The sequence below is a fragment of the Periplaneta americana genome, chromosome 6 (genome assembly GCF_040183065.1).
Source record: "Periplaneta americana isolate PAMFEO1 chromosome 6, P.americana_PAMFEO1_priV1, whole genome shotgun sequence".
In the NCBI taxonomy this organism is placed as follows: Eukaryota; Metazoa; Arthropoda; class Insecta; order Blattodea; family Blattidae; genus Periplaneta; species Periplaneta americana.
This window is the reverse complement of record NC_091122.1, coordinates 34,243,744-34,268,393: the sequence shown is the minus strand read 5'-3', so window position 1 is coordinate 34,268,393 and position 24,650 is coordinate 34,243,744. Positions and strand designations below refer to the sequence as shown.

The 24,650-nt window shown below is 35.9% G+C and overlaps 2 protein-coding genes and 1 non-coding gene across 3 annotated transcripts in view; 1 reads left to right on the top strand and 2 right to left on the bottom strand.

Moving 5' to 3' along the window:
- The first annotated feature begins 2,579 nt into the window (after positions 1 to 2,579).
- On the top strand, positions 2,580 to 8,658 carry rswl (tRNA methyltransferase roswell). The gene has a single exon (XM_069827827.1). It carries the CDS (start codon positions 2,804 to 2,806, stop codon positions 4,070 to 4,072), a length of 1,269 nt encoding a protein of 422 aa, XP_069683928.1. The 5' UTR covers positions 2,580 to 2,803; the 3' UTR covers positions 4,073 to 8,658.
- Positions 8,659 to 15,034: 6,376 nt separating this feature from the next.
- pea (ATP-dependent RNA helicase pea) overlaps positions 15,035 to 24,650 on the bottom strand; it is a 32,374-nt gene continuing 22,758 nt past the window's right edge. Inside the window, exons 16-20 of the mRNA XM_069827826.1 lie at positions 23,349 to 23,642; positions 20,914 to 21,035; positions 18,340 to 18,543; positions 15,724 to 15,903; positions 15,035 to 15,614 (exon numbers count right to left, since the gene is read on the bottom strand). Of these exons, the coding sequence (XP_069683927.1) occupies positions 15,392 to 15,614; positions 15,724 to 15,903; positions 18,340 to 18,543; positions 20,914 to 21,035; positions 23,349 to 23,642 (1,023 nt within the window). The 3' untranslated portion in view covers positions 15,035 to 15,391. The remainder of the gene's footprint in view (positions 15,615 to 15,723; positions 15,904 to 18,339; positions 18,544 to 20,913; positions 21,036 to 23,348; positions 23,643 to 24,650) is intronic.
- Positions 19,847 to 19,920, bottom strand: TRNAR-CCU (transfer RNA arginine (anticodon CCU)). Its single transcript has one exon. It is a non-coding gene; the product is annotated as a tRNA-Arg (tRNA).

The following is a 24,650-nucleotide window of genomic DNA, read 5'->3' as shown; positions in this document are numbered from 1 at the left end:
GGGTCATTTGGGTTACGGTTCTAAAGCTCAGAGCAGAAAGCGTACCCGTTTCATCTCTTTGTAAAAACATTCGTCTTACCTTAGTATCACAACTTTCCTACTCAGAGTCCGAAGGTACCTAATGGAACTACGCCCGCTATTCCATCTTTATATTCTTATTCTCCGTCCAAATCAGACGACTGATCTGTGCTGGAATCAGATGTCCCTAAGTTTATGGAAATGTTCTCCAAAATACTGTTCATCACGTGCTCACTTTCAATGTAATTGTTCTCTACTTTCTTCACATAATCATACGCTGATATTCATTTTTGGAAGAAGCGATTACAGAGTCAGCCTCTGTTTATGCGTAGCGTAGAAATTATAGATGAGTCTTCTTATGACTTCCTCATTAAAACTGTCTATAGATGCAACAATCTTCTTCTTCGGCTGTGATTTTTCCGGACTGGAGAAAAAATCTGCTGTTCCTGCCTCAATATTTTTCTCTTCTTTCCTGATTCTTGCCAAGGTTCGCTTTGAAATACCAGTGGCAGCCAGTACTCTTACATACACGCTTTTCAATGGAATTGATATTCCATTTACAGCTTCTTCTGACGTGAATTTTCATACATTGTGTGCTATTTCATGTCCTTGACTATGAACTACTCTATGATTTCACACATTAGACAATGCCATAATGAGAGCGCTCAGAAGGATAATGTTTTCAGTATTAGCGATAGCGGTAGTAGCAGAACGATCTGAACAGTTGGAATGCTAGTAACCAACTAACCCAACTCCCCTCCAGGGTTGAGTGTGAGGGCAAGTCCAAGCAAACGAACTAAAATTCGTCCCTCGCGCTGGTGCCATAACTTCTCGTCCGGGTTCTATTATGCATTTACAAAAGTTACAAGCAATTTTCCATAAGGAGGTAAATTTCTTATCCATACTGTGGAAACTGTAAAGTAAATTGCTAAGAAAAGGTGTTAGGTAAATGTAATGGTAATTAAAGCAACCAGGAAAAAACTTATCCTGGGCCGGGTATCGATCCCAGGACCCTTTCTCTTAGCGCACGAATGCTCTACCGACTGAGCTACCCAGGAACTACAACCAACACCATCCCAATTTTTTTTTCCTTTGTATCTACACAACTCAAGTGAGCCGACAAGGTGCCAGAAACCCAACTTTGAGTGCACACAAACTCAGTGTGACTTGAATTGTGGTTTTCTGTTATGTACCTACAGTGTCCCGCTTAGAGGAATCAAGAAATAAATGCTCACCATTTAAAATCAGATGAAGATATCGTTGTGATTTACATCTGACAAGATGCAGAAACTGTCCAAGTTTATGCACCAATGGTTTAAAAACAGTTACATGTTCATGCGCATGCACACTAACGTTTATCGTGGAAACAAGCCTGGCGCCATTCAGTAGAACATTCCGTCATTGGACCATTCTTCTTCATCGAGGCAACAGTCACAGGAAATGTATATCTGGACATGTTGCAGAATTTTTGTTGTTGATCAACTCCTCCCAGAATCGGTTTTTCAGCAACATGGGGCTCCACCCCATTACTATGGAGCAGTGCGCAGCTACTTGAATGCATACTTTCCCAATAGGTTGATCGGAAGAGGAGAACACTTGACGCTCATTGACCTTCCTCTGGGGCTTTATGACAAGTGTTGTGTACCAACGTGATACAGTTGATACTTTGGAAAAATTGAGACAACACATTATAAATGCAGCTGCGCTAATCACCTCACAAATGTTATGGAACACTTGGCAGAAGGTTGAGTACCTTTTAGATGTCTTCAGGGTAGCTCGAGGCACATACATCGAATTGCACTGATCATTCTCCGAAACTCTGAGAGTTTTCTACATCAAGTTATACAAAAAGTTATGTTATAAAACCATTATTTATACTTTAAATTAGCACTTATTTCTCGAGCCCTCTAAGCGGGACAGGGTGTATTATGCAAATCTGTCTTTCAGGTGAAGCTCCCTGTGAAACAGACTTCAATAATTTCAAGGGAAAAAATTGTTCTGGGGCCAGGTATCGATCCCGGGACTCTTCGCTTAGCGCACGAATGCCCTACCGACTGAGCTACTCAGGAACTACACCCGACACCGTTCCAATTTTTTTTCCTTTATATCCACACAACTCAAGTGGGCTGACAAGGTGTCAGAAACCAAATTTTGAGTGCACACAAATTCTGTGTGACTTGAATTGTGGTTTCCTGTTAATGTACTTACAATGACGTATATACAGTATTATACAAATCTGGCTTTCAGGTAAAGCTCCCTGTGAAGCAGAATTTAATCATTTCAAGGGAAAAATTGTTCTGGGACTCTGCCACTTTTCTTTGAATTTATTCAATGGAGTGTTCCATAAAATATTACAGAAAACAACTACCGGTATCTATTTTCATATTTCATGATACGGTAATTTATATTTTTGTTTCGAACTTTAAGTAGGTCTACTACCCAGCCAACAGTGGTACACGTATTAAGTTGAGGCTGACCTACAATTTTAGTCATACTTCATCTTTTGTTTAGGTGTTTGTAACACTGGCGAGGTAGCGAGTTGGTAACACTGAATTCAATATTTGAGCGTCGAGCTGCGTGTATGTAGCGCATGGCGACTAGATAGTATGTTAAAGGTTAATATTTTGAAAGTTTAAAGGTGATCAAAATTATTAATGTAATTTGAAGTACTAATAAGAATAATTAGAGAATTGAAAGCACAATTCGTTATTGCTAAAAATCAGTTCATGTATTTAAATGCGTGACATTGTGAAAGTGACTTAACCTGTATAATAAACTAAATAGAATGAGGTACCTATTCGCACCATTGAGACTGTTATCCGGTAATCGTAAATTACTCTTCGAGAGATGCATCGGCAATACTGCATCCTTCAGCTTGTGTACCAGATACTCAGAAAGACAGCTCCGTAGTGTAATGTGCCTTCCGGACACACATTTTTGTAATAAGAGGGAGACTCACGCAACCAGTGTACAGGAGATTGTCCCCCCAGAGAGAGAAAACGACTCAGAAGAACTGAATGGAGGCGACGATTCTGATTTTAGTAGTATCACCAAGAATGATCCAGTGCTTGAGAAAAAATTAAAAATATTGTTTTTAGAAGTAGAAGTGCTTCGACAAAGTGGGAATAGAGTGCCAGATGTTGTGAAACTTGACCAGTGGAAAGAACTTTTAGAAATGGAGAGTAGATCTAGGAGACGAAAGTATTTATCGTATCTTTTTGGTGTTGAGAAAAAGCGAGAAAATAAAAAGCATAAAAAAGAAGAGAGAAGAAAGATGAGGGAGGAAATAATCTCAGACACTACACCAGAAGAAGGAAAAAATGGACATCTTATATATGGACTGGCTCTTAATACAATATTTTTGCGTGTTTACGACACAACAATTAACCATTTCTATAACGGAAGACTTATGCAAGCCATGATGTTCAGTCAAAAACTTGTAGTGGACTGCAGTTACGATGCGCATATGACATCACGTGAAGCACAGAACTGTGGAAAACAAATAATGATGATGTTTTCTGATAATCGATACCACGATTATCCATTTGATGTTCATTTGTGCAATGCTAAACGTGACAGTAACACTTTAAAACAGTTGAAGAAGTTCATCCCTACCGTGTACGACCTCGAATTCCCGTTGAACATCACAGAGAGAAGCTACTTAGATGTGTTTCCAAAAGAGAAGATTGTATACCTCACACCACATTGCCGAGAAGAATTGAACGAATTTGACCACGATGCTGTGTACATAATTGGAGCAATGGTTGACAAAGTGAATAATGAACCATTGTCGCTTGCCAAGGCTAAGCGAGAAGGGCTTAAAATGGCAAAGTTACCTTTGGACAGATATTTAACCTGGGGGTCAGGTAGTTCGAAGTCCTTGACATTAAATCAAATGATTCGTATTTTGCTAGAGATTCGACAAAGTGGCAGTTGGGAAAAAGCACTGCAACATGTTCCTAAAAGGAAAGTGGCATCAGAAGAATATACACAGAGAAATACCTTTAAGAAAACAAAACAATTTAACTTTCAAGATAGGATCAGGTTTCATTAATTATTAGTTGATTGCATTTTTGGTAGGAATTTCAAAATGTACATGAAATAATAGTCATGTTCATATGTTTACATGTAAGCCAAGGCCTAATTGTAAAGTTCTATCACTGTAACGATTTTGCTGTTGTTTATAATTGAAATAATACTGTATAAGTTTAAAATGTGGAAACACTATTCTTTTATTTTTATTAAATTATATATACATAAAAATCACAAAGTGAGAGTATTGTAATATTATGCAGGCTACTTTATATGTATAAAAAGCATTTTTGTGGGCAAGTACTAAATCAGAGTTAAGATTCAGATTTATTATAATGCGGTTTACACAGAGTGTCTTCAAAATGCTGCGAGAACTTTGTGAGGCTATTCTACAGACAAAAATAATGGGAAAATAAGTTTATAGCTCAATACAGCCCTTTGCATTGTTGTGTATTGACTGTGTAATTCAACAACCCAGGAATTCAATGAAGAGTTGCACATTTTCCACTAGATTAAGTTCCAACGAACATTGAGGCTATGCACCACAACATATTTATTATCTAGAAAAGGACATAAGATCAAAATAACAATGAAAATTAGGTTAAAATGATTATCCCCATTATACACGAATATTTTCTGTCATACCTTGACTGTGTGTGTGAATTTTCATGTGTATGCATGTAGGTATTATTTTGTAGGGCCTTGCAACTTACCCATGTCATGCTACAAGTATAAATGGGAGCTTATGGTACACCCAAGTGTTATTGAGCTCTGTGATAGCATAATTGCTTTTAAAGTACTATCTTCCGATTTCTTTCCTCTAGCACCTTCTACAACCTGTCTGCAGCACTGAGAAGTCGACTGAAGGTGCTGTTACTTGAGTATGGAAAAGATTAAACAGATGGCGGAAACTTGTAGTTCTACCACAGTCTAATACAGTCACGAAGCTCAATACGTAGTAAATATACATCCATAGATAGTTGCTCACCACTAGGATCGCTAATATCGCCTCAGTACAGACAATGCGAAATAGTACTTGCACAGTCTCTTGTTCCTAGCACCCTCACAACTCAAGCTTCGTGACTGTGGTTCTACTCCTCACTGGGTATCTTTATTTGTTGGAAGTGCGTACAGGCATTGATGTTATGTGATTTTCAGCAGTTTTATATTAACTTTATTTCTTGTCAGCATTTAGAAGGCACTCTAGACTGTTAGTCAAATCTGAAAATGATTGATAATTTAAACTTTATCATTAGATAAGTAGTGTACGAAGTAATACCTAGCCTATAGTATTAGTTGGCAGTCACACCTTCTGTGGGGTCTTGAATACGCACTATTTCGATGGTGTGTGGGTAATGGGAGATTTCATAAAAATGAGTTTTGAGATAAATGAAAATTAAACTGCGGACCCTTATGCAAATAATTTTCTACACAAATAAAACACATCAAATACTAATATTACTTTGTTTTTTTGCACACCGACTTATAGAATTTAACTTGTGTATTTACCTAAGAAACAAAACTCCATTTGCTCAAAAAATGACTTAATCCCCTTTACCCAAACAGCATCGATTTAATAAGGGACAAAGATTAAGTTACAGCTAAGGTCAGTGCTTATTGTACCTTATTTACAGTGATGGCTGCAATTTTTCCTCTTAGCGCAAAAAATTTCATACCTCCATATTATTAGTATCTCTAACGTGACTCTGGAGCATAGCAAATATTCAGGAAAGACAATGGCGTACCGACAAATACTAAAGGTGTCCCTTAGGGAACTAGTAATTCTACGTAGTTAAGAAGCTCATCACCTAGGAGAAGTAGTAGTCAGGAATTTACAGTCACAAGTCAGTCATTTAATCACTGCTATACCAATATCTATGAATGAAGACAACTGGATTGCAGAAAGTGTACACTGTCATGTTATGCCATCTTACATTGCAATCAGATGTGAGTAATGTAAAATCGTTCATATCGATGTTACTGCAATTGTTTCACGTAATGTTCATCAGACCATTGTTAAATTCAGACCTTTACCCTGTGGAGGATTTTTACTATCCCAGGGGAGGGGAGGGAAGAAGTGGCACCAAAAGCAAAAGGAACAATAATTTATTCAGATCTTACCTAACAAGAACAGAAGCAGTCTATGTATGAGGGAACATAGAAAAATGGGGTCAATATTAAATAGTGCTTTCATTGATTTAAATTTGGTTAAGGGAACCAGGTAGTGATTGGGGGACAAAAATCCGATTATTTATTTTGCGTTAAAAAAAAAGTAAAAACTTCCTGTTTAAAACAATATAAATATTGTGGGAGGTATTTCTGCAGATAAGCCATTCAAACGGCCTCCTTAAATTTGGCGGTGTATATAATTCATATATCTTTTTTTTTTTTTTTTTTTTTTTAAATGGAGTTTTCCATAAGTTGAAATTTTTCAAACTTAAGTGCATTTTTTTCTGAAACTACTGAATCAGTTTATATGAAATTTTTACAGTGTTTTCTGCAGTCTGTGTTATACATAGTAGACCTACGGGTTTAAGAATATCACACACATAACACGAGAAAAAAAAATATATATGCATTAAAAAATTGCAAAAAATGTTAAGCAAAGTTCAATATTTTTTCTGTTTCACTAGAAGCGAAATATTTAACTAAATTTTGCTTTAGAATTTACAATATACATTACTTGATAACTTAAAAATATACAAGATATATGAGTGAAAAATGTAACAAGTAATGTGCACCTGAAGAATGAGGTACACTTATCAAAGTGGGAAAACAGGTTATCAGTTAGGGCCTTTCTTTTACACTTGGATTTGAAACTAATTAGTTGTCTTATATACCAATGAATTCAGAATGATTGATTGTATAAGCCTGGAAATTTTTTTCCACTCTGAATACTAAAAGCCTAGAAATATTGAACTAAACGTTTGTACTGAAATTTTTTAATAGCACAGGCATCACTACCCACTCCCCTTAAAGACTTCTAAATGTTAATATAAGGTTCGTTCCAATAAGCAGTTCATGGATCAGTTCATGTACGGTTCCTGTACCATCTTATGCGCATGCGCTAGTTGAGCATCTGCTATGGGATTGAAACTGGACTGGACATTGTTGGAATGCTTTCGCGGTTCATTATGTACTAAATACAGAGATGCTATAACTCTGATCATCTTTGCTAAGAACGAGATGCTTAATTATTACCGTTTCGCAGCTAATTCTAATGCAGAAAATAGAATTTCGATCATTTTCTATGAAAAGATGACAAAAACATATGGAAGGAAAGAATTTCGATAATTCAATGTCGTGTACTGGGGATTCTCATCTAAAAATAGTTCTTTTTTTTAATTATTAATTTATGTACGTTATTTATTATACTTTTAATCAAAGCTAAATGTTGAAATTCTAATTAACTTTTTCAATACCCAAATAATTTCCATTCCCTTTCTTTTTGCCGAGAATTTAAATTAAATCTCTAGTTTTATTATTCGTCTGCACTGTCACTTTTCATCTTTAACCTCATTGATGTGAACAGTCGATCATGTCTTTCTTCAGTATCCAGGAGCTGTTGGTGAGCTTACGCGCATGCGTGTCTCGCATACTCTTCCGTACATGCCTCAATCCACTGATTACTTCTGACCATTCCAAACCCGTGTCAAAAGTTTGTTGGAACGTCCGACTGCAGTACAGGTTTCCGGTTCAGAACTGGTTCGGATTGTGTTGGAACGCTTTTTCTGTAATGCGCATGCTCACGATAGTTACGGACGGTTCCTGACTGTTGTTGGAACAAATGTATAGACATTAACTTAAAAATGTTAAAATGCCCTTCAAAAACTTTAGAAAAGCTACTGGAAGACACATTCGTCTAGTCGACCTGGTTGGCAAGTTGGTATAGCGCTGGCCTTCTATGCCCAAGGTTGCGGGTTCGATCCCGGGCCAGGTCGATGGCATTTAAGTGTGCTTAAATGTGACAGGCTCATGTCAGTAGATTTACTGGCATGTAAAAGAACTCCTGCAGTACAAAATTCTGGCACATCCGGCGACGCTGATATAACCACTGCAGTTGCGAGCATCGTTAAATAAAACATAACATTTAACACATTCGTCTAATTTAATCAGGGATTACTACTTTATTTGAAACACTCCAGTTTGTTACCAACTTCTTCACTCATCACTCAATCTGGTCTGATGTAACTGCCGCATGACTGGTGCTAACAAAATAATATGGTCACCGCTAAAGCACAAGAATACCATGTTTTTCCTGCTGAGGGTATCTCCATCAGCCTTTCACTCACACTGAGTGGATTCTATAATTTACCATTTGCGATAGCATTCACGGTGTGCTTATGCAATTTTATTCTTTTGTGTTACATTATGAATTACATTACTTGTGTCTGTATATGCGATCTTAGGTTTTGGTATACATTAATCTGACTTCTTTGCGACTCTAGTTTTCCCAAAAGTAAGATTCTATTGCATGCTAAGTCCATTTTCTCTTGGAGTTTTTTTAGCATGTGCTACAGTGTGTGACCTTTGAACTTGTATTTGTAATTGATTTGTGGAATAAAATAAAAGTGATTTGTTTTTCACGAATATTTTCTGTTATAAATATGTTTGAGTTGCTGGATCACGTAGTTCTTACTTGTGACTTTTAAGGATGCTGAATAATATAATATGCTAATATATATGCTGAATAATATTTGATGAAAAATAATTATGAAAGTCTAAACTAGCAGTCATCAGCACAGTGCACCCTCGGGCTAGCATCTCTTATCTGCAGATAAAACATTGCACTATAATCCCGCTGCTATTATTTCCGGCAGCCAGTCACATTACAGGTCGGCTACATTTAAACATATGCGTCTTTTGATTCGCTGCTGACGACATTATGCATTTCCTAAGGCTCGATAATTACTTAATATAATCGCCCGCCATTTTTGTTCTTTCATTAGGGTTTGCAGAAAGCACACGAGGACATTATTTGCCGCTCAATTGCAGTGTGTTTGATTTATTATCATAGAAGCTATGACATAATAATGGTTAACCATGCGGCAAATAGATTCCTCGTCTGGTAGCTCGGGAACAAAAGAACAAAAATGGCGAACAATACTACCTACCTAGACTTTATAGAGCCTTCACTTTCTAAGCATAAGCAAAGAGGAGGAGTCACGGCGGAAATAACAGTGACACAACTATAGCATGTATCCATGGCTGCTGGCGGGTATGCTTTCTTCCTCTCAGTTCTGCACGACAACATATTCAGATGCATTTCTTACCCATTTCAGCAAGTGCTGATGACCACTGGTCTAAACCATACATCTCTTATAGAAATTTTATTGAGATACTTACAATGTAATATTCCATAAAATTAAATATTACCTCTTCCCAACTAATGCATACAAATCAAGATATACACATTACAAATACAGTTGGGAACACAAGCACACAAGATTCTACTACAGTAGAACCTCTATTATCCGTGGTAATGAAGGGGGTGGACTGAACGGTTAATCGAAAAATCGAATAATCCATACCACAAAATATTTTCATTAATTAAATGTATAATATACACTTTTGTAATTTTAATCTCCTGCCCTACTGCAACCACTGACGTCTTCATATTACACACTGCTCTATACAATAATATGCTAATTATAACTAATAAATAGAATGAAGTACAGCAATACGTAGCACTTTATCCTAACGCCAATCTAAGATACTGAGACGAAAGGAGCAGTAGTCCTTTCCCAAATGGCTCAATTATTTGCACTTTTTTTTTTTGCACAACACGTTTCCTTTTGACACCCACGAAAAACATTTTGCATTGAAGTTACACAGGACACTCACTCAAACAATAGGGCTGAAGAAAGAACGCATTGAATAGTGCACGAGTTTACAATTATTGTGTGGGTGTTCTTGGGACCATTGCTTTGAAAGTAGGTAGGCATATTTTACAAGTTAGGAAAAACACCCCTCCCACAGTAATTGTTTCCATTGTCGGCAGCAGCAGCATTCCTACTACATACTGTATAATGGTAAAGGCTTGTAATAACCCCTCTAGAAAAAAATATGTACAGTACTAACATAATGACAAGTAATGTGCAGCAAGAAAAAGAGCGAGAGAGAGAGTCGGATAATCCGCTGATCGGTTAATATGGGTTCTACCAGTAGCGGCTGGTGGTCAAAATAATGAGTGTGCTACAATCTCTATATCGGCCTACTGTATACACTTATATGTATTTATCTTAATTTGAGACTCGCCTAGTGACAAAATATGAAGTCCATACGACGTTCCTTCCTACTGCAGAACTTGTCAATTACCTGGTGTTAAACTCCTCCATCTACTATCATACTCTTTTCTATTGACAGTATTGCAAGAGCAGTGAGACGATCCTGGGACATAAGTAGTGTTCCTTAAAAACGTTTTTATGCGTTTTAAGCAAGAAAAACGTCTTTCTGGTTCAGCAGTGGTTATTGGTGTTGTAACCAAAATATTTAACAACTTCGTTATTTCACAGAATGGATCCTGTGAATTGTTGGAGGCTATGTATTGTAACAATTGAACAACCATCTATATTCCGGAAGTCAGGTCTTCCGTATAGAACTCCAAGTTGTGTCTTTAACACTCTTTTGTTCAGTATAGTATAGCTGTTGACAGCAACTTCAAGTACGCGTTCAGGAAAATTATGCGAAAAATTGTCAAGAAATTTGCTGTTTAACAATTTTGTTGCGTCTAGGTAGCTTAAAGACTGGAAACGATAAGTAGTTTCCTGAATTATACGGTCATATACTTCCTTGACTTCAATTTTCTGGGATTCCATTTTCCGTCGCTTGCTGACTGATTCAAGAGGAACCTCAAAAAGCTGGTAGATGGCAGCAGCAATCGGACACTTGAATTACCAAATACATTGTACATAGTTCCGAGTTCTTCCACAAACAAGCATTCTTTTGTTACGCTTTACTTTTGCAATCTCCAAGCTGTGTTGTGCTGAAGCTGACTACAGCACTTCCCCGCGTAAAAATAGTCAATCAGAGCAGTGATTTCAGCTTCGCACATGCGCATTAAATGTCTACATTCTCATGTAGATTTTGAGTAGCACAACGAACCCCCTGAGGCACCAAAGAGCGAAGACTAAACACTTTATAAGGCGTCATGAAAATAACCACGGAAAATTGTCAAATGACAGATCAAATACTATGGTATTGCAAATACATTATATGAGCAAAAAATTATCATTGTACTGTAGCACATAAGGACAGGCCGCCCCTGGGTTCTACTGTATAATTTAAAAATCCTATTTACAATGTGAGCTCGTAAAAGTTATATAATACAAATTTTTATAAATGTTGTCCTTAAATTCATGTGTTGAAGGTCTTCATGCTCTACAATAAGTTACGAGGAAGTGCAGTGCTCTCATTTTACGAGGAAACTTCACATATTTCCCCACTGGCAGATTCCTGCCCTCCTAACCGCAGTGTGGGAAGCCAGTTCTACAAAACATCCCAGCAGTTAGATTTGCTGGTAGTAACAGAACACAATCTTCGCCAGTGCAAGCACGACTTGCAGGAAAGTGTACACTGGTGTTCTGCTGTAATCTAGTTTCCTCGTAAAATGAGAGCACTGTATAAGGAGATCTGACAGCAGTTAGGAAGTTTGTATGGTATTACAAAGCAGTACCATATTTATGACTAAAACATGGCGATTTGTGTATCTGAAAAAACTGTTTTATTACCAGTTTTCTTCTCTACTGATGTGTCATACAGAATAATGTATATTCAGAAAGGTTTCTAATTTACAGTTATGAAACAAGTAAAAAACATTTTGATTGAATTGGACTCAATTTTCACTGGGAGTGGTTCTTCAGTGACAAAGTTTTTCCTGATAAAATCTATTCATTATGCGTTAAATTTATATAGATGAGGAGGTGAGACCTGGCATGTGAGCTGTGCGAGAGGGGAAAGAATAAGCTATCAGAAAGACAGTTTGTTTCATGATGGTTAAGATTATTTGAATCTACCGACACGGAAGTTCATCTCAGATTAAAATCTATCTTCCCCCTCCATACCTATTGATGATACAGCCATGGCACATGATAAAGTCACAGGACAGGTCTTGCCTCCTCTACTGTTAATGCATTAGAATATCAGTATGCTGATAAAATTACGCTTAATATTTTCCTTTGCTGAATTTAACTTCATCACGTTGGATGGCTCACTTTCACATATCCATAATTATTATTTTTCTGACAACTCTTAGAATGCATCACTTTTCTGTGTTTAAAGAAAGTGATGGGTATATGACAAAAGACATTAAGTACAGAGCAACATTCTGATTCTTCAAAAGTAGCACTACTGTATATCCCTATTTGCATTCACACGGAATCATCATTACTACTGGACACAACACTTCAACTGGTGAATAAAATGAAATAAGGTGATCACATTTTCATGCCCCAAAATTGGAACAATCACAAAGTGGCGATAGTAAGTGAATGGTGAACTTTTTGTATGAATTTACGCGAGAAATATAAATACACAATAAAAAAAAATAGAATCGTGATAAAAAAACAACATATTACAGTAACATAAAAACAGAAAAATAACATTATATACATTAAAATCGATAGCATGTATTGAACAGATTGGTCCAGAAGGGAGACAATTGATCTGCTGTATCCTCGAAATTTTCATTACGAATTCCATCCAGTCCAGTTGCTTTCTTGTATTTTGTCTTGAAAATGGCTGCTCTTAGTATGTTGTATAACACTAGTTATTTAATTTGACATGCAGTAGTTAGGTTACCTCTGTTGAAGGAAAGGGAGAAGAAATGTTTTTCCCAAAGATTTCATATTTTTTATGGCATTAGTTTCCTTGGTCTATAGCAGTTTTATATATGCTTTCTTTTCTCTGCATAGAAATTTAAATTTGCTTTGGAGATGTCTGATCGTGCTCTGTGCAGTTTTTCTTCTCTGTTCGTAGCACTCAACATCAAATCAAGGTTTGGCTGTCCTTTGCCCCTGGGGAATTAGTGATTATGTAGTTATAGTTTTCTATTCTTTTCAGTGCGGGATCTAGTTGGCCCTTTTTAAGGACGGCTCAAACTTCGTCATTTGCGTGTTTTCCAGTTTCCAATTGTGTTACCTCCAGCATTCTTGACTCTGTGAGGAACTCTACTGTCTTTTTGTTGGTTTCTCTGTTTGTTAGTGTAATTGTTGATTCTACTGGTAGAGGTTTTCTTAGAATGGCAGCTGTGAGGAAAAAAGTACCGTCATTTCCCATAACTATGGTTCACAATACAACCATTCAAAGAACATTGTAGAAGTAACATAGGCCATTCGTAGATAGCTGCAGTGACTTGACTTCAAACTACAGTACAGCAAAAATATAGATAAACGAGATACTACGTTATGGAGTACAAAATTTAAATGGTTGTATCGTGGACCATAGTTGTGTTCCAGGACCATAGTTATGGGAAATGACAGTACTTGTTATATGAAAATGCAAACTTGTAACATCAGGCTACTATGCCATGCTGATTGAAAATGTTAGTCACTTAGTCAGTTACATGACTCATAACATCTCTCACAGTGCGTTGGATTACTGGCAATGCCAGCTTCTCTCATTGGTTACCTCCAAGGGCGCCCATAGGGGGTAGCCTTGCTATCACTGAGATTTTTATTCTTTACGGGTTTTTTTTATTTTTCTCTATGTACAATAGAACCTCTATTATCCGTGGTAATGAAGGGGGTGGACTGGACGGTTAATCAAAAAAGTCTAATAATTCGTATCATAAAATATTTTCGTAAATTAAGTGCATAACACAGTTTCATAATTTCCACACTATTCTTGTATTTAACATGCTAGATAGTGAATCAGAAGTTTACCGGTATTTAAGTCCGGTTGTCAACAATGGTTTTATAAGGTCCAAGTAAATTTCTTGCGTTGAATCTTTGTGGAAAGATAGGAATAGTAGAGGTTTTGTGTTGTAGATTTAAAGATTTTATACACTTCATTCTTGTTTTTAATTAAATCGCGCACCTTTGTAGTGCCAATCTTGTATTCTGTTCCGAGAGGAGCCGAGATTTCTCTTTTCCCAAATTGATCAATTATTTATTTGTATTTTTATTTTTATACTTAGTAAAACACTTTTGACACACGTGGAAGATAGTTTGGATAGAAATTATGAAGTACGAGCACTCGAACAGTAGAACAAGGACTGAATGCTGCACGGGTTTGCTCTAAATTTTGCGGAAGTTTTTGGGATTATTTTACAATTTGGAAAAAACACGTTCAAGTAGGCCTACTGGTAACTGTTCCTATTGCTGGCAGTATACTTGTAATATGTAAGAATAAAGACTTATAATAATAGACTCTAGAAAAGAATAGGTAGGCTACTAATATAAGGTATAGCATTATATACTTTTTTCCGCAGCAAAGAAAGAAAGAATAGAGTGAGAGAAAGACAGTCGGATAATCCGCTGATCGGTTATTAGGGTGACGGATAATCGGGGTTCTACTGTATTTGATACATGTTTTCTCAAATCCTCCGTAAACAATTCAATAAAAGCGAGTGCTTTAAACTATGAGTGCACAGGGTAATTTAAATTTCAGAACTGGCTATTCTTCATGTTCAATTTTCTCTCTTTTCGTCCATCCGTTTCCTCTAAGTTCCTAACCATCTTGCTACCACTGAGATTGGATCCTGTGGGCACACTTGGTTGCCTCCCATATTCAATTCCATTTTGAAGCAAGTGCTATATACTACAAATACCAGTAGTGGCAACTGTCTATACTGCCAACTTTACAGATCACATCCCTTAAAATGTATATAAATCTAAATAGTGATAAAGCATAACATCTTGGCGAAATCCGGGACAAATTGGCCTCCCGAAATATCTTGAAAAAATCCGAGACATGAGGTATAAATTTGGGACTGTCCCAGAAAAATCGGGACAGACCTTAAATGAAATGTTTGGAATTATTAAAATTACCGATATAATAAAAATTTACTTAGTTTCTATATGTAAATATAAATGCAGTCTTGATTTACAAACGGTTTGTATTTTTTTTTATGCTTCAGACCATAATTCTTTACAAAATTCGACAACAGTTTTCACTTATCTTTGAAAAGCAATATACAGTACAGAAAATCTTTCTAAAAGCAATTGTCCACAATAATGCAATGAAGATCACATAAATTAAGTTCTTAATATCTTGAAGGTTCTAATGGAAGTTTTAATAATTATATACAATACATACAGTGTTCATCTGTGAAATACAAATGGGTCCGGTCGATACAAGTATCACCATTATTTTGTTTCCAACACCAAACAAAAATGCCAGTTTAATTTCTTCTTCTGCGAACTCTTGATATTCTCCATGCATTTGGTTCTTCATATTTATTATATAGAGGCTCCAGTCGTTGATTCTTCTTAAACTTACTCAGCTTCGTGGGATCAGAGAATTTAAAGAAAGCTGGAGCAAATTCCACCAGCCATTTCGGATCGATAGTGGTAACTTCTCGCATGTATTCCTTTGTAGTCTGAACCAATTCGTGATAAATTACCCTGAAACATACAAATTCAAGTAACTCCTCCAAAAAACAGTATCATCTATCTCATCCACACGAGCCTTTTATGATCTCCAAATAAAGTACAGTACAAATGTAAGTCTTACCATTCTGGTTGCCTGTTGAACAAGGCACTTGAAGGATGAATATATACAACTTGGCTGTCTACCAGAGTCCGATAACCTTCTTGAGGGTCTTTCTTAGCAGCATTTCTAAAAAATCCTGAGCACACAGTCTTTTGGATTCTCACAGTGTTTTTGCCTGCTGACACAACATCCAGTTTATGCCTGCAACAGAGAAATGTGTTAATTATTTTGCCTGCAGATGTGTCCTTGTTAGGGAATTTTTCAACACTGTTTCTAAACAGATAAAATTCCGCGCCTGTGGCTTAGTTCTAGCGTGCTGGGCTTCCATCCAGGTGGACCACAGGTTCGATCCCCAGTCAAGTCATGATGAATAAAGCAGAAATTGCAGCAGAAGATTTTTCTTGGGGTACTCCCATTCCTCTCTGTTATTCCATCAACACATTCCACCTCTCCTCATTTCACCTGTCATTTGCAACAGTTAAAAATAGACTGGGGTCTCGAATGCTGATATAAGATACAAGGTCCTGGAAATCCTAGCCCTGGGGCTTATTAAGTGCTTGTGTGGCCTCTTTTCGATAAAAGAAAAAAAAAAAAACAACATACAGTAAAACCCTGATAAGACGCTGTTCAAGGGACCGCGTGTAAACCACGTATTAACTGGAACTGCATATTGGGCGGGTATACTAATTTTGACTCATATACAGTAGGCCTATCTATTACCATTTTTCTTTATTGAAATACGATTCATGAAAGGTAATACAGTATTACTCCTTTATGTAATTACTGTACTGTACGTTAACGACATTTACAATACTGTATGTATGTACTGTACTTAATTCTTTCGAAAAGAGTCATTTATAGTTGTTTGCCATGTGCGTGTTCTCCATGTCCTCATGTTCACCACACTTCACTTTCTTGCGCTTACACCCTCCCGACATCGCAGCTGCAGTGATTGAGTCGCGACTTTTTATTATCGTTCTTTAATGTCGATGATAGGATTCCCAATGAATCAGACAGTTGTTTCTGATTAAGAGTACTGTTTTCATCGTACTTTCGTAAGATTTCCAATTTTTCCGACTCAGAAAGCGCTTTTCGTTTAACACTCATTGTAACCACACTCACACACACACTTCAATACACTAAAGGACAACAAACTGACCAGCAAAAATTTCCAGAATTTTATTATGGACGACTGAGGAATGTTGTTTGAGAGAGGGGGTTAGCAAGAGGGTGGGGTATTGTAACTGTATGTAAGCTTTAAGCGCACAGGTAAAGGTTCGAATAAGAGAGCATAACAAGAGGGTGGGGTATTGTATAGCATGAAGGTTTAATGCGCAGGTAAAGGGTCGAATACCAATACTTTTCAGGTTAATGGCACCTGTAAGTTCAATGGCCAAAATTTGTCATTGCTGTTACAGTACATTGCTGAAAATTACATCGAAAATATTCCACAAAAATAGTGTATTATGCGGGACAACAAACGGGGTATTTTATAAAGGCGTTATATATGAAATGTTCAGGAACCAGACAAAAAAAAAAAGCATATTACATGGGATAGTGTAATAAGCAGGCGCGTCTTATCAAGGTTTTACTGTATTAAAATATAACTGTTGTCTCATTTCAATAAGATCTGACGTTTTTAAGTTGGCAGTAACTGTGGCTAAGAAAGTCATGCAATGATGGGAGGATATGGAATGAACGCTATTATTGATGACATTTCAGTTGCAATGAATCCGTGGAACACATCACGTCGAGTGTTTGCCGTAGAGATGTTTTTAAAAATAAATGATTCAGTAGTTCTTACACAGCGTAGATTCCGACAACATTTCAATATGGGTCGACCTGGGCGAGTTCCCTACCATAACACAATTTTATTGTGGGTAAACAATTTCAGAATGATTTCTTCAGCATGAAAACAACAGGAAGGCGAAGGACTGCCCATACTCCAGAGACATGATAGGCAGGGCAATGCTGAACTTCAGAGTCAGGCTCCAGGAGTGCATTACAGAGAATTGACGTCATTTGGAGGGTGTAATTTTTAAAACTTAATTTTGTTCTTTTGCATCATTACATGGCAATAATGCCGCTTTTCGATAAAAGAATAAAAAAGAACGTACATTAAAATACAACTGTGTTGCCTCATTTTAAAACATCAGATCTTTTTGTCGGATCCTGTATAATTGGTGACAGCTTTCTTTGTAAAAGAGAATAATTTATATGAACTGAAACTTGTGTCAAGGCATGTGGTCATCTTGAACTATTAATTCTCTTCATTGCTATAATGTGAGACAGTAGAAAATATTTTCTTTTAATTATAAACAGTTTTTTTTTTAATTATGGATAAAATGCTGTAGGTTAATCCAAGTCTAACTCGAAACTAATACGGGTATATGAACTGCAAAATATATTCTGAGCACAAATGTGACACAATATACCAGACAAGATTTTTTTAAAATGAAATAATGTTTGAATTTAAACAACCCACATCATTGTTATGAAAAGTACATACTATTCCTATTTTGTATAAATTTCTTGATCATGTATAATCATAATTAATAATAACAATCACGAGAACAAGAATAAATTGCAGAACACTTGTCAACTTTGTGCATGAAATAACAGGATACCAATACATACCTATCCATAATGCCAAGTAACTGTTTTCTGACATCCTGAGCTCGTTTTAGTGTCCGAATCTGAACAAAATTCTCGTAACACCATGCATTGGAAAACTTGTTATTCTTCCAGGAATTGTATACTGAAAGTAATGTAAGGTGATCTCCTTCTGGCTGATTGAACTTTGCCTTCTTCTGATCAGCCAGAGCTTGCTTGTCCTTTGGCCTGTAACAAACATCATATCAATTGTTCTGATCCTTTATTCATGCAAACTGGACAAAAGAAAATAAAAATAAACTTTCGTTTAGGGCAGCAGTTTCCAGACTGTGCACTCCAGTATTGAGAGAATAATTCATGAGCTTAATTATTTTTTTTATTAATTCATTAATGTGTCAATTTTCTTTTTAGAATGAAATTCACTATAGTAACGTACATGATTATTCCAACAATTACTTTTAGGAGATTAATATTAAGTTGTTAGGATCTAATTACTTAATAAATAGGACTTAGGTATTTCATTTGACCTAGTGGTACCATGAATCAAAGAGGTAGGAATTTCTGATTTAGGGAAATGGCTTAAGGTGACAAAGTCTTCCTCTTTTGTGTAAAAAGATAAACTTCTTCGCCTCCCCTCTCCCAAAAATATAATTTTTTTCCCCCTTCCATCCAAATCACAATGGTGATTAATATACATTACCAAAGCTCAAGAATTGCTTATTCTTTTAGATTAGTTACGTCATGAGGCCTGGTACCATATTATTCTAATGATGAAAGCAGCAAGAAATTTCGAAGTGTTGAGATTTTATGTTCATAACTTTTCTTATAAACACACAATACATTTATACAGGGTGAACCATAAGTAATGTCATTAATTTCAGAGGGTTATTCCTTGAGGTATTTCAAACAAAAAAAGTTTAATACAATTTTGCTTGTTTTGCTTCCTTTTCGAGATAAAAACTGTTTTATACGAAACATTTCATAGCGTGTTTAGGGAAAGTATTGATTTAATTCCCAATATGTTCAGTCAGTTTAAGAGAGGAGTGTATTATGGTAATAAATGATTGAAAGAATTTCAGGTTTGTCCTTTAAATGTGCAGAAATTTGATCCGAACAAATGTAACATTTTAAAATTTCTTTTCAGAACGAAATTCACCAAGTATATACCACACTGCTTATAAACATAACTAAATGCAAGAACTATCAGAATTTGGAAAAGAACAATATTTATAAAGCTGAACTTGAAAAATATTAGAGTGCAAGAGGTCAAACGACTTTGTCAAATGCCTGGCATTAGAAAACAACAACAACATAAATCTGAACTACAGTAGAACCTCTACTGTCCTTGGTAATGAAGGGGGTGGACTGAACGTTTAATCAAAAACATTGGATAATCCGTACCATAAAATATTTGCGTAAATTAAGGGGATAATACTTGAACTTTTGTAATTTTCTCTAAGGTCTTATGCTTAACACACTAGGTCGTGGATCAGAAGTTCACTAATTTATGAATAATTTCAAGGAAAAATTGTTCCGGGGCCGGGTATCGATCCCGGGACCCTTCGCTTAGGGCGCGAACGCTCTTCCGACTGAGCTACCCCAGGAACTATACACGAAACCGTCACAATTTTTCCTTTGTATCCACACGACTCAAATGAGCTGACAAGACGCCAGAACTCAACTATGAGTGCACACTAATACTGTGTGACTTAAATTGTGGCTTTCTGTTAACGTACCTCCAGTAACAAATCTGGCTTTCAGGTAGTAGCTCCCTGTAAAGCAGGTTTGAATAATTTCAAGGAAAAATTCTTCCGGGGTCGGGTATCGATCCCGGGACCTTTCGCTTAGCGTGCGAACGCTCTTCCGACTGAGCTACCCCAGGAACTATACACGAAACCGTCACAATTTTTCCTTTGTATCCACACGACTCAAATGAGCTGACAAGACGCCAGACGTCACAAATTTATGTTCGATTGTCAACAACGTGTTTTTAAGGGGCAAGGAAACTCCTTGTAATGGCTGTCAGAAGAAAGACAGGAATAGTAGAGGTCTCATGTTGTAGATTTACATACTCTATACACTTTATCCTTGCTTCTTATTAAATCGCGCACAGTTCTAACATGATGTGTCATCACCCACAGTTTCTATTTCCCCAAACCACTAAATTATTTGCACTTTTTTCGATAACACAACATGTTTTATTTTAACACTTGTGGAATACATTTTATATAGAAGTTGTACAGTACGGCAACATGAACAATAGACCAAACTGTGTAAGTGTAAATGCTTGTAATAACACTCTCTAGAAAAAATATGTACTAATATAATGTACAGTAGTACTTCATATGTTTCTGTAGCAGGAAAAAAGAAAGAAGCGAGAGAAAGACAGTCGGATAATCCGCCAATTGGTTAATAGGGTGACAGATAATCGAGGTTCTACTTTAATGTTGATGATGAATGGAACTCTGTAAAGTATTACTTCAACCAACTGAATATTCAAATGTTCAATGTTTATGACAGTATTACTTTATTTTTTAACAGACATATAATATATCCCTCTAGAAGATATGATGTAAAATTTGTGTGTTCCTTTATTACCTGTAGAAAACATTCTGCACAGAGAGCATGGATACAATGGTGAGCACTTCATCGGAGCAGTTGAGATGAACGGACATAATAAGCATCTTGGATAAGTTTGGCTCCAGAGGGAATTCAGCCATCTATAAAAGACAATACGAAATAGTCAACATTCTTTGCAGCCTGATTCTCATATTCACATAATAATAATAATAATAATAATAATAATAATAATAATAATAATAATAATAATAATAATAATAATAATAATATATGCAGAATATTATACAATTAAGTCCACTGGTTTATATTCTCATATCAACATTTAAGCAGATATTGTATATGGTGTGGTGTAATATCTCTCCAATAGTATTACTCGACCAAGGCCAGTGGAGTCCTGGAGTCCAGAGCGCCACTTATCCTGCTTCTGCGTTTGTATAGCATCATCGCTATGGTTCACATTACGCTCCACTCGCCTCGGTCAAGTAATACCTCAGATATTTTAAAATGCACTAATGATATCAATCGAAGACATCGTGAAATTCATAGCCTCACAGATATCTCTGTGGATAACACGACATTATAATTAGTTAATAACTAGATACATGCGCCAAGAAGTAAGAAAAACTATGGTTTATTATTTGTCCCAAGTTCTTATAAGTAGTATTAACAAGGATGCAAAATTTGTTAAATAGTCATTTGGAAATATTCTAACCATTTGTGCCACACTTATAAAGTTATTTTTGACGTCTTGATTTACATTGGAGATGTTTGCTGCCCTGTTTTAAACAAGTGTAAATAAGCAATGGAAAGTTTAATTCCAGAATGTCCACAAATGAAAGCTGTTGCACTTTTTCGATTATATACGGGACATGATTGTTTAGCTGCCCAACTATATAAATTAAATATTTTTTCTACTCCTAATTCTTTATTCTGTAAAGAAGATAATACTATAATGGATATGACACACCTCAAGAACTGTAACATATCAATACGATACTGGGAAGCAAGAAAGCAAATGGAAGAACTCCAATATGCCGAGATTAGCAACCAATCACCATATTAAATGCTTGTTTAGATTTCAATTATAGCACCAGTATCAAAATTCTCTTTTTCTAAAAGTTGTACTTTCATTGTTGGAAAATGTTTAGTTTTATTTCATTTTCCAATAAACGGGTATTTCATTAACGGTTATGTTTTATTTTTATTACTAAGAAATTTGTGTTTGGCTTTTAAACATTTTCTTTTAGATTTAAATTATAGTAGTACCAGTAACTAAGTTCTCTTTTTTCTAAAAATGGTATTTCATTAATGGTTATGCTTTATTTTTATTACTGTTTGTTATTGTGTTTGGTTTTTAAACATTTTCCATTTTAATCACATAACATGTAAAATTCACATTGCTTACATAAATAGATTTTTATCTTAAAAAAAATCATCTTTTTAAATATATGAGTAGTTTTCAAGAGCTTTGACTTTAAAAGTGCCTTATTTTTGGAAATAACATTTATGTTTTATGCTAAGCGTTTTTATATAATACATTGTTTGCTTGTTGTTTAGTCAACTGTCCAAAGGCAGATCGGAACTTCACAAGTGATACTAACATGGCACCACACGAGGCAACTAAGCCAGGAGATAATGGCTTAGTGTAGCCAGTTCCTTTCCCCCTTTATATATATATATATATATATATGTGCTTCAAAATTTGCATTTTTAAGATCAACAACTTTATTAAAGGTTATTATAGATTTATTAATTTGTCCTCAAATATTAATTGTCAATACTACAGATATTATTCTGTAGGACAAATTAATAAATCTATAATATTCTCATAGCTGCAGTGCATATGTCTGTACAGATTACTGTGCACTTAACTGCGGAATCCCGGCCAAACAAGTCACTCAACTGAGTGCGCTCCTAATATAATGGCAGTTGACATTGGACATATACGTCAACATGTATGCCTAACTTGGAGTCAGGCCAAAAGGGAAACATTGAAGGAGGAGAGTTCGGTCCGGTGCTGTGGATTGAATTCGGCGTAGCTCAGTGGTCAGAGTGCTTGGTACATAGAACCAAGGACCCGGGTTCGATCCCCGGCGCCAGAGCGAATTTTTCTCCTCAAATATTAAATATTAATTTATTAAAGGTGTTAACCATATGTGTAAAATGTTATGTCATTCTTACTTCTGGGTTGCTGTAATGGTAATGAATCATGGAGAAATGGTAGGATTATGACAAGGAAACATGCCAAAATACCGCCTTTGTTTATCATGTTCCATTTGAATTGCCTAGGAAATCATTAAAAAATTAAAAAAAAATTAGGGTGCACAAATACGCGAGCAAATACAGTAAAAGAATAGTTTTATATTCAGAACATCTTAAGTTCAATTATAGAAAACTTGTCATGGCTTTCCTCTTCAAAATATTTTCGTGGGTGCAGTGTGTATCTGACTTACCCTTCTCCCGAGTCTCGTCAAAAGACCTTCATTATCAAGGGCACTCAGGGAATGCAACTGTTCCAGGGCCATGATAAGACTTTCCACAGGTGGGGCGTCCATGAAGTCGAAATGAAGCAGATCGTTAATGCCCATAGTCTTGAGCTGCAGAACAGTTGTGGCCAGGTTAGTGCGCTGGATTTCAGGCACAGGTGTGGGCAGCATCTCGTCTCTGTAAGCACGTTCTGTGTAGAGGCGATAACACTTGCCTGGACCTGTACGACCAGCTCTGCCTGCACGCTGCTTGGCTTGGGCCTAAGGCAAACAACACAATGTGAGGTCACTAGTACTGACGTGAGGGCAATTTTTCTTAACAATTATATTGAGTGCATGTTTATTAGGATATGTTAAGAAAGGACACATACGAAATATGTAATGTGTAAAGTGATGCAGAAGCAGCAATGATAAGTCGATTTTTTTTGTGTGTCTAAAGGGAATTCGGGGGAAATCTCATGGTTTAGAAGTATGTTAAAAATTTGCAATATTAACAAATTATCTTTGACAAAATATAACAATTACATTTTTAGTTATCCAGATTAGCCAGACGTAATGAGCCAAAACAAAAAATAAAATAAATAAATGAAAGTTCTTTAAAAAAAATCAGATGGAAATCATTAAGAGACAAAATTCGTAGTTCTGTTATTAAAGAGAAATGCAAAATCGAATTAATAATAATTAATAATAAGCCTTTGGATTAGTAACAGAAGAATCTATTAGAACAAACACACAAACAGAATAGAGGACAAAGCTATTCTTCCTCATTTTTATGATCATTTCCATACACAGGGCAGGTATTTATGGAGATTAATGGAAATTTTGGAAAATACAATAAATTTTGGAATTGGAGTATTAACACAGTATAAATATTACTTTCTGAATAATTAACATTAAAGATTCATTGGATTCTGGTAAAGGTGCGGTATGGCCAATAGACAATATTTGTTGGAGTGAGACTGTATTTAACAGACATTCATTAAAAACGAAGAAAACTTGCAGCCCTCAAATTAACACTTTCAAATTATTAGTAAAATGTTGAATTCTCCGCCTTTTGAGTTCACTAATATAATCAGAACACCTGGAATACCATGTAATGTAGCCTAGTTGAATATATAACAATTTCAAGTGGGAAAAAAAAATCCGAAAAAAAAAAAACTCAATATGAAATTCATTATAAAACGACGCAATAGTAATAATTCGCGAATGTGTTCATATTTCACTGTTGTTGTTGTTGTTTTCTAATGCCAGGCATTTGACAATGAAGTC

What these genes read in the sequence shown, in the direction of transcription:
- rswl (XM_069827827.1), top strand. Translation starts at nt 2,804, where the DNA reads ATGAGGTACCTATTCGCACCATTGAGACTGTTATCCGGTAATCGTAAA.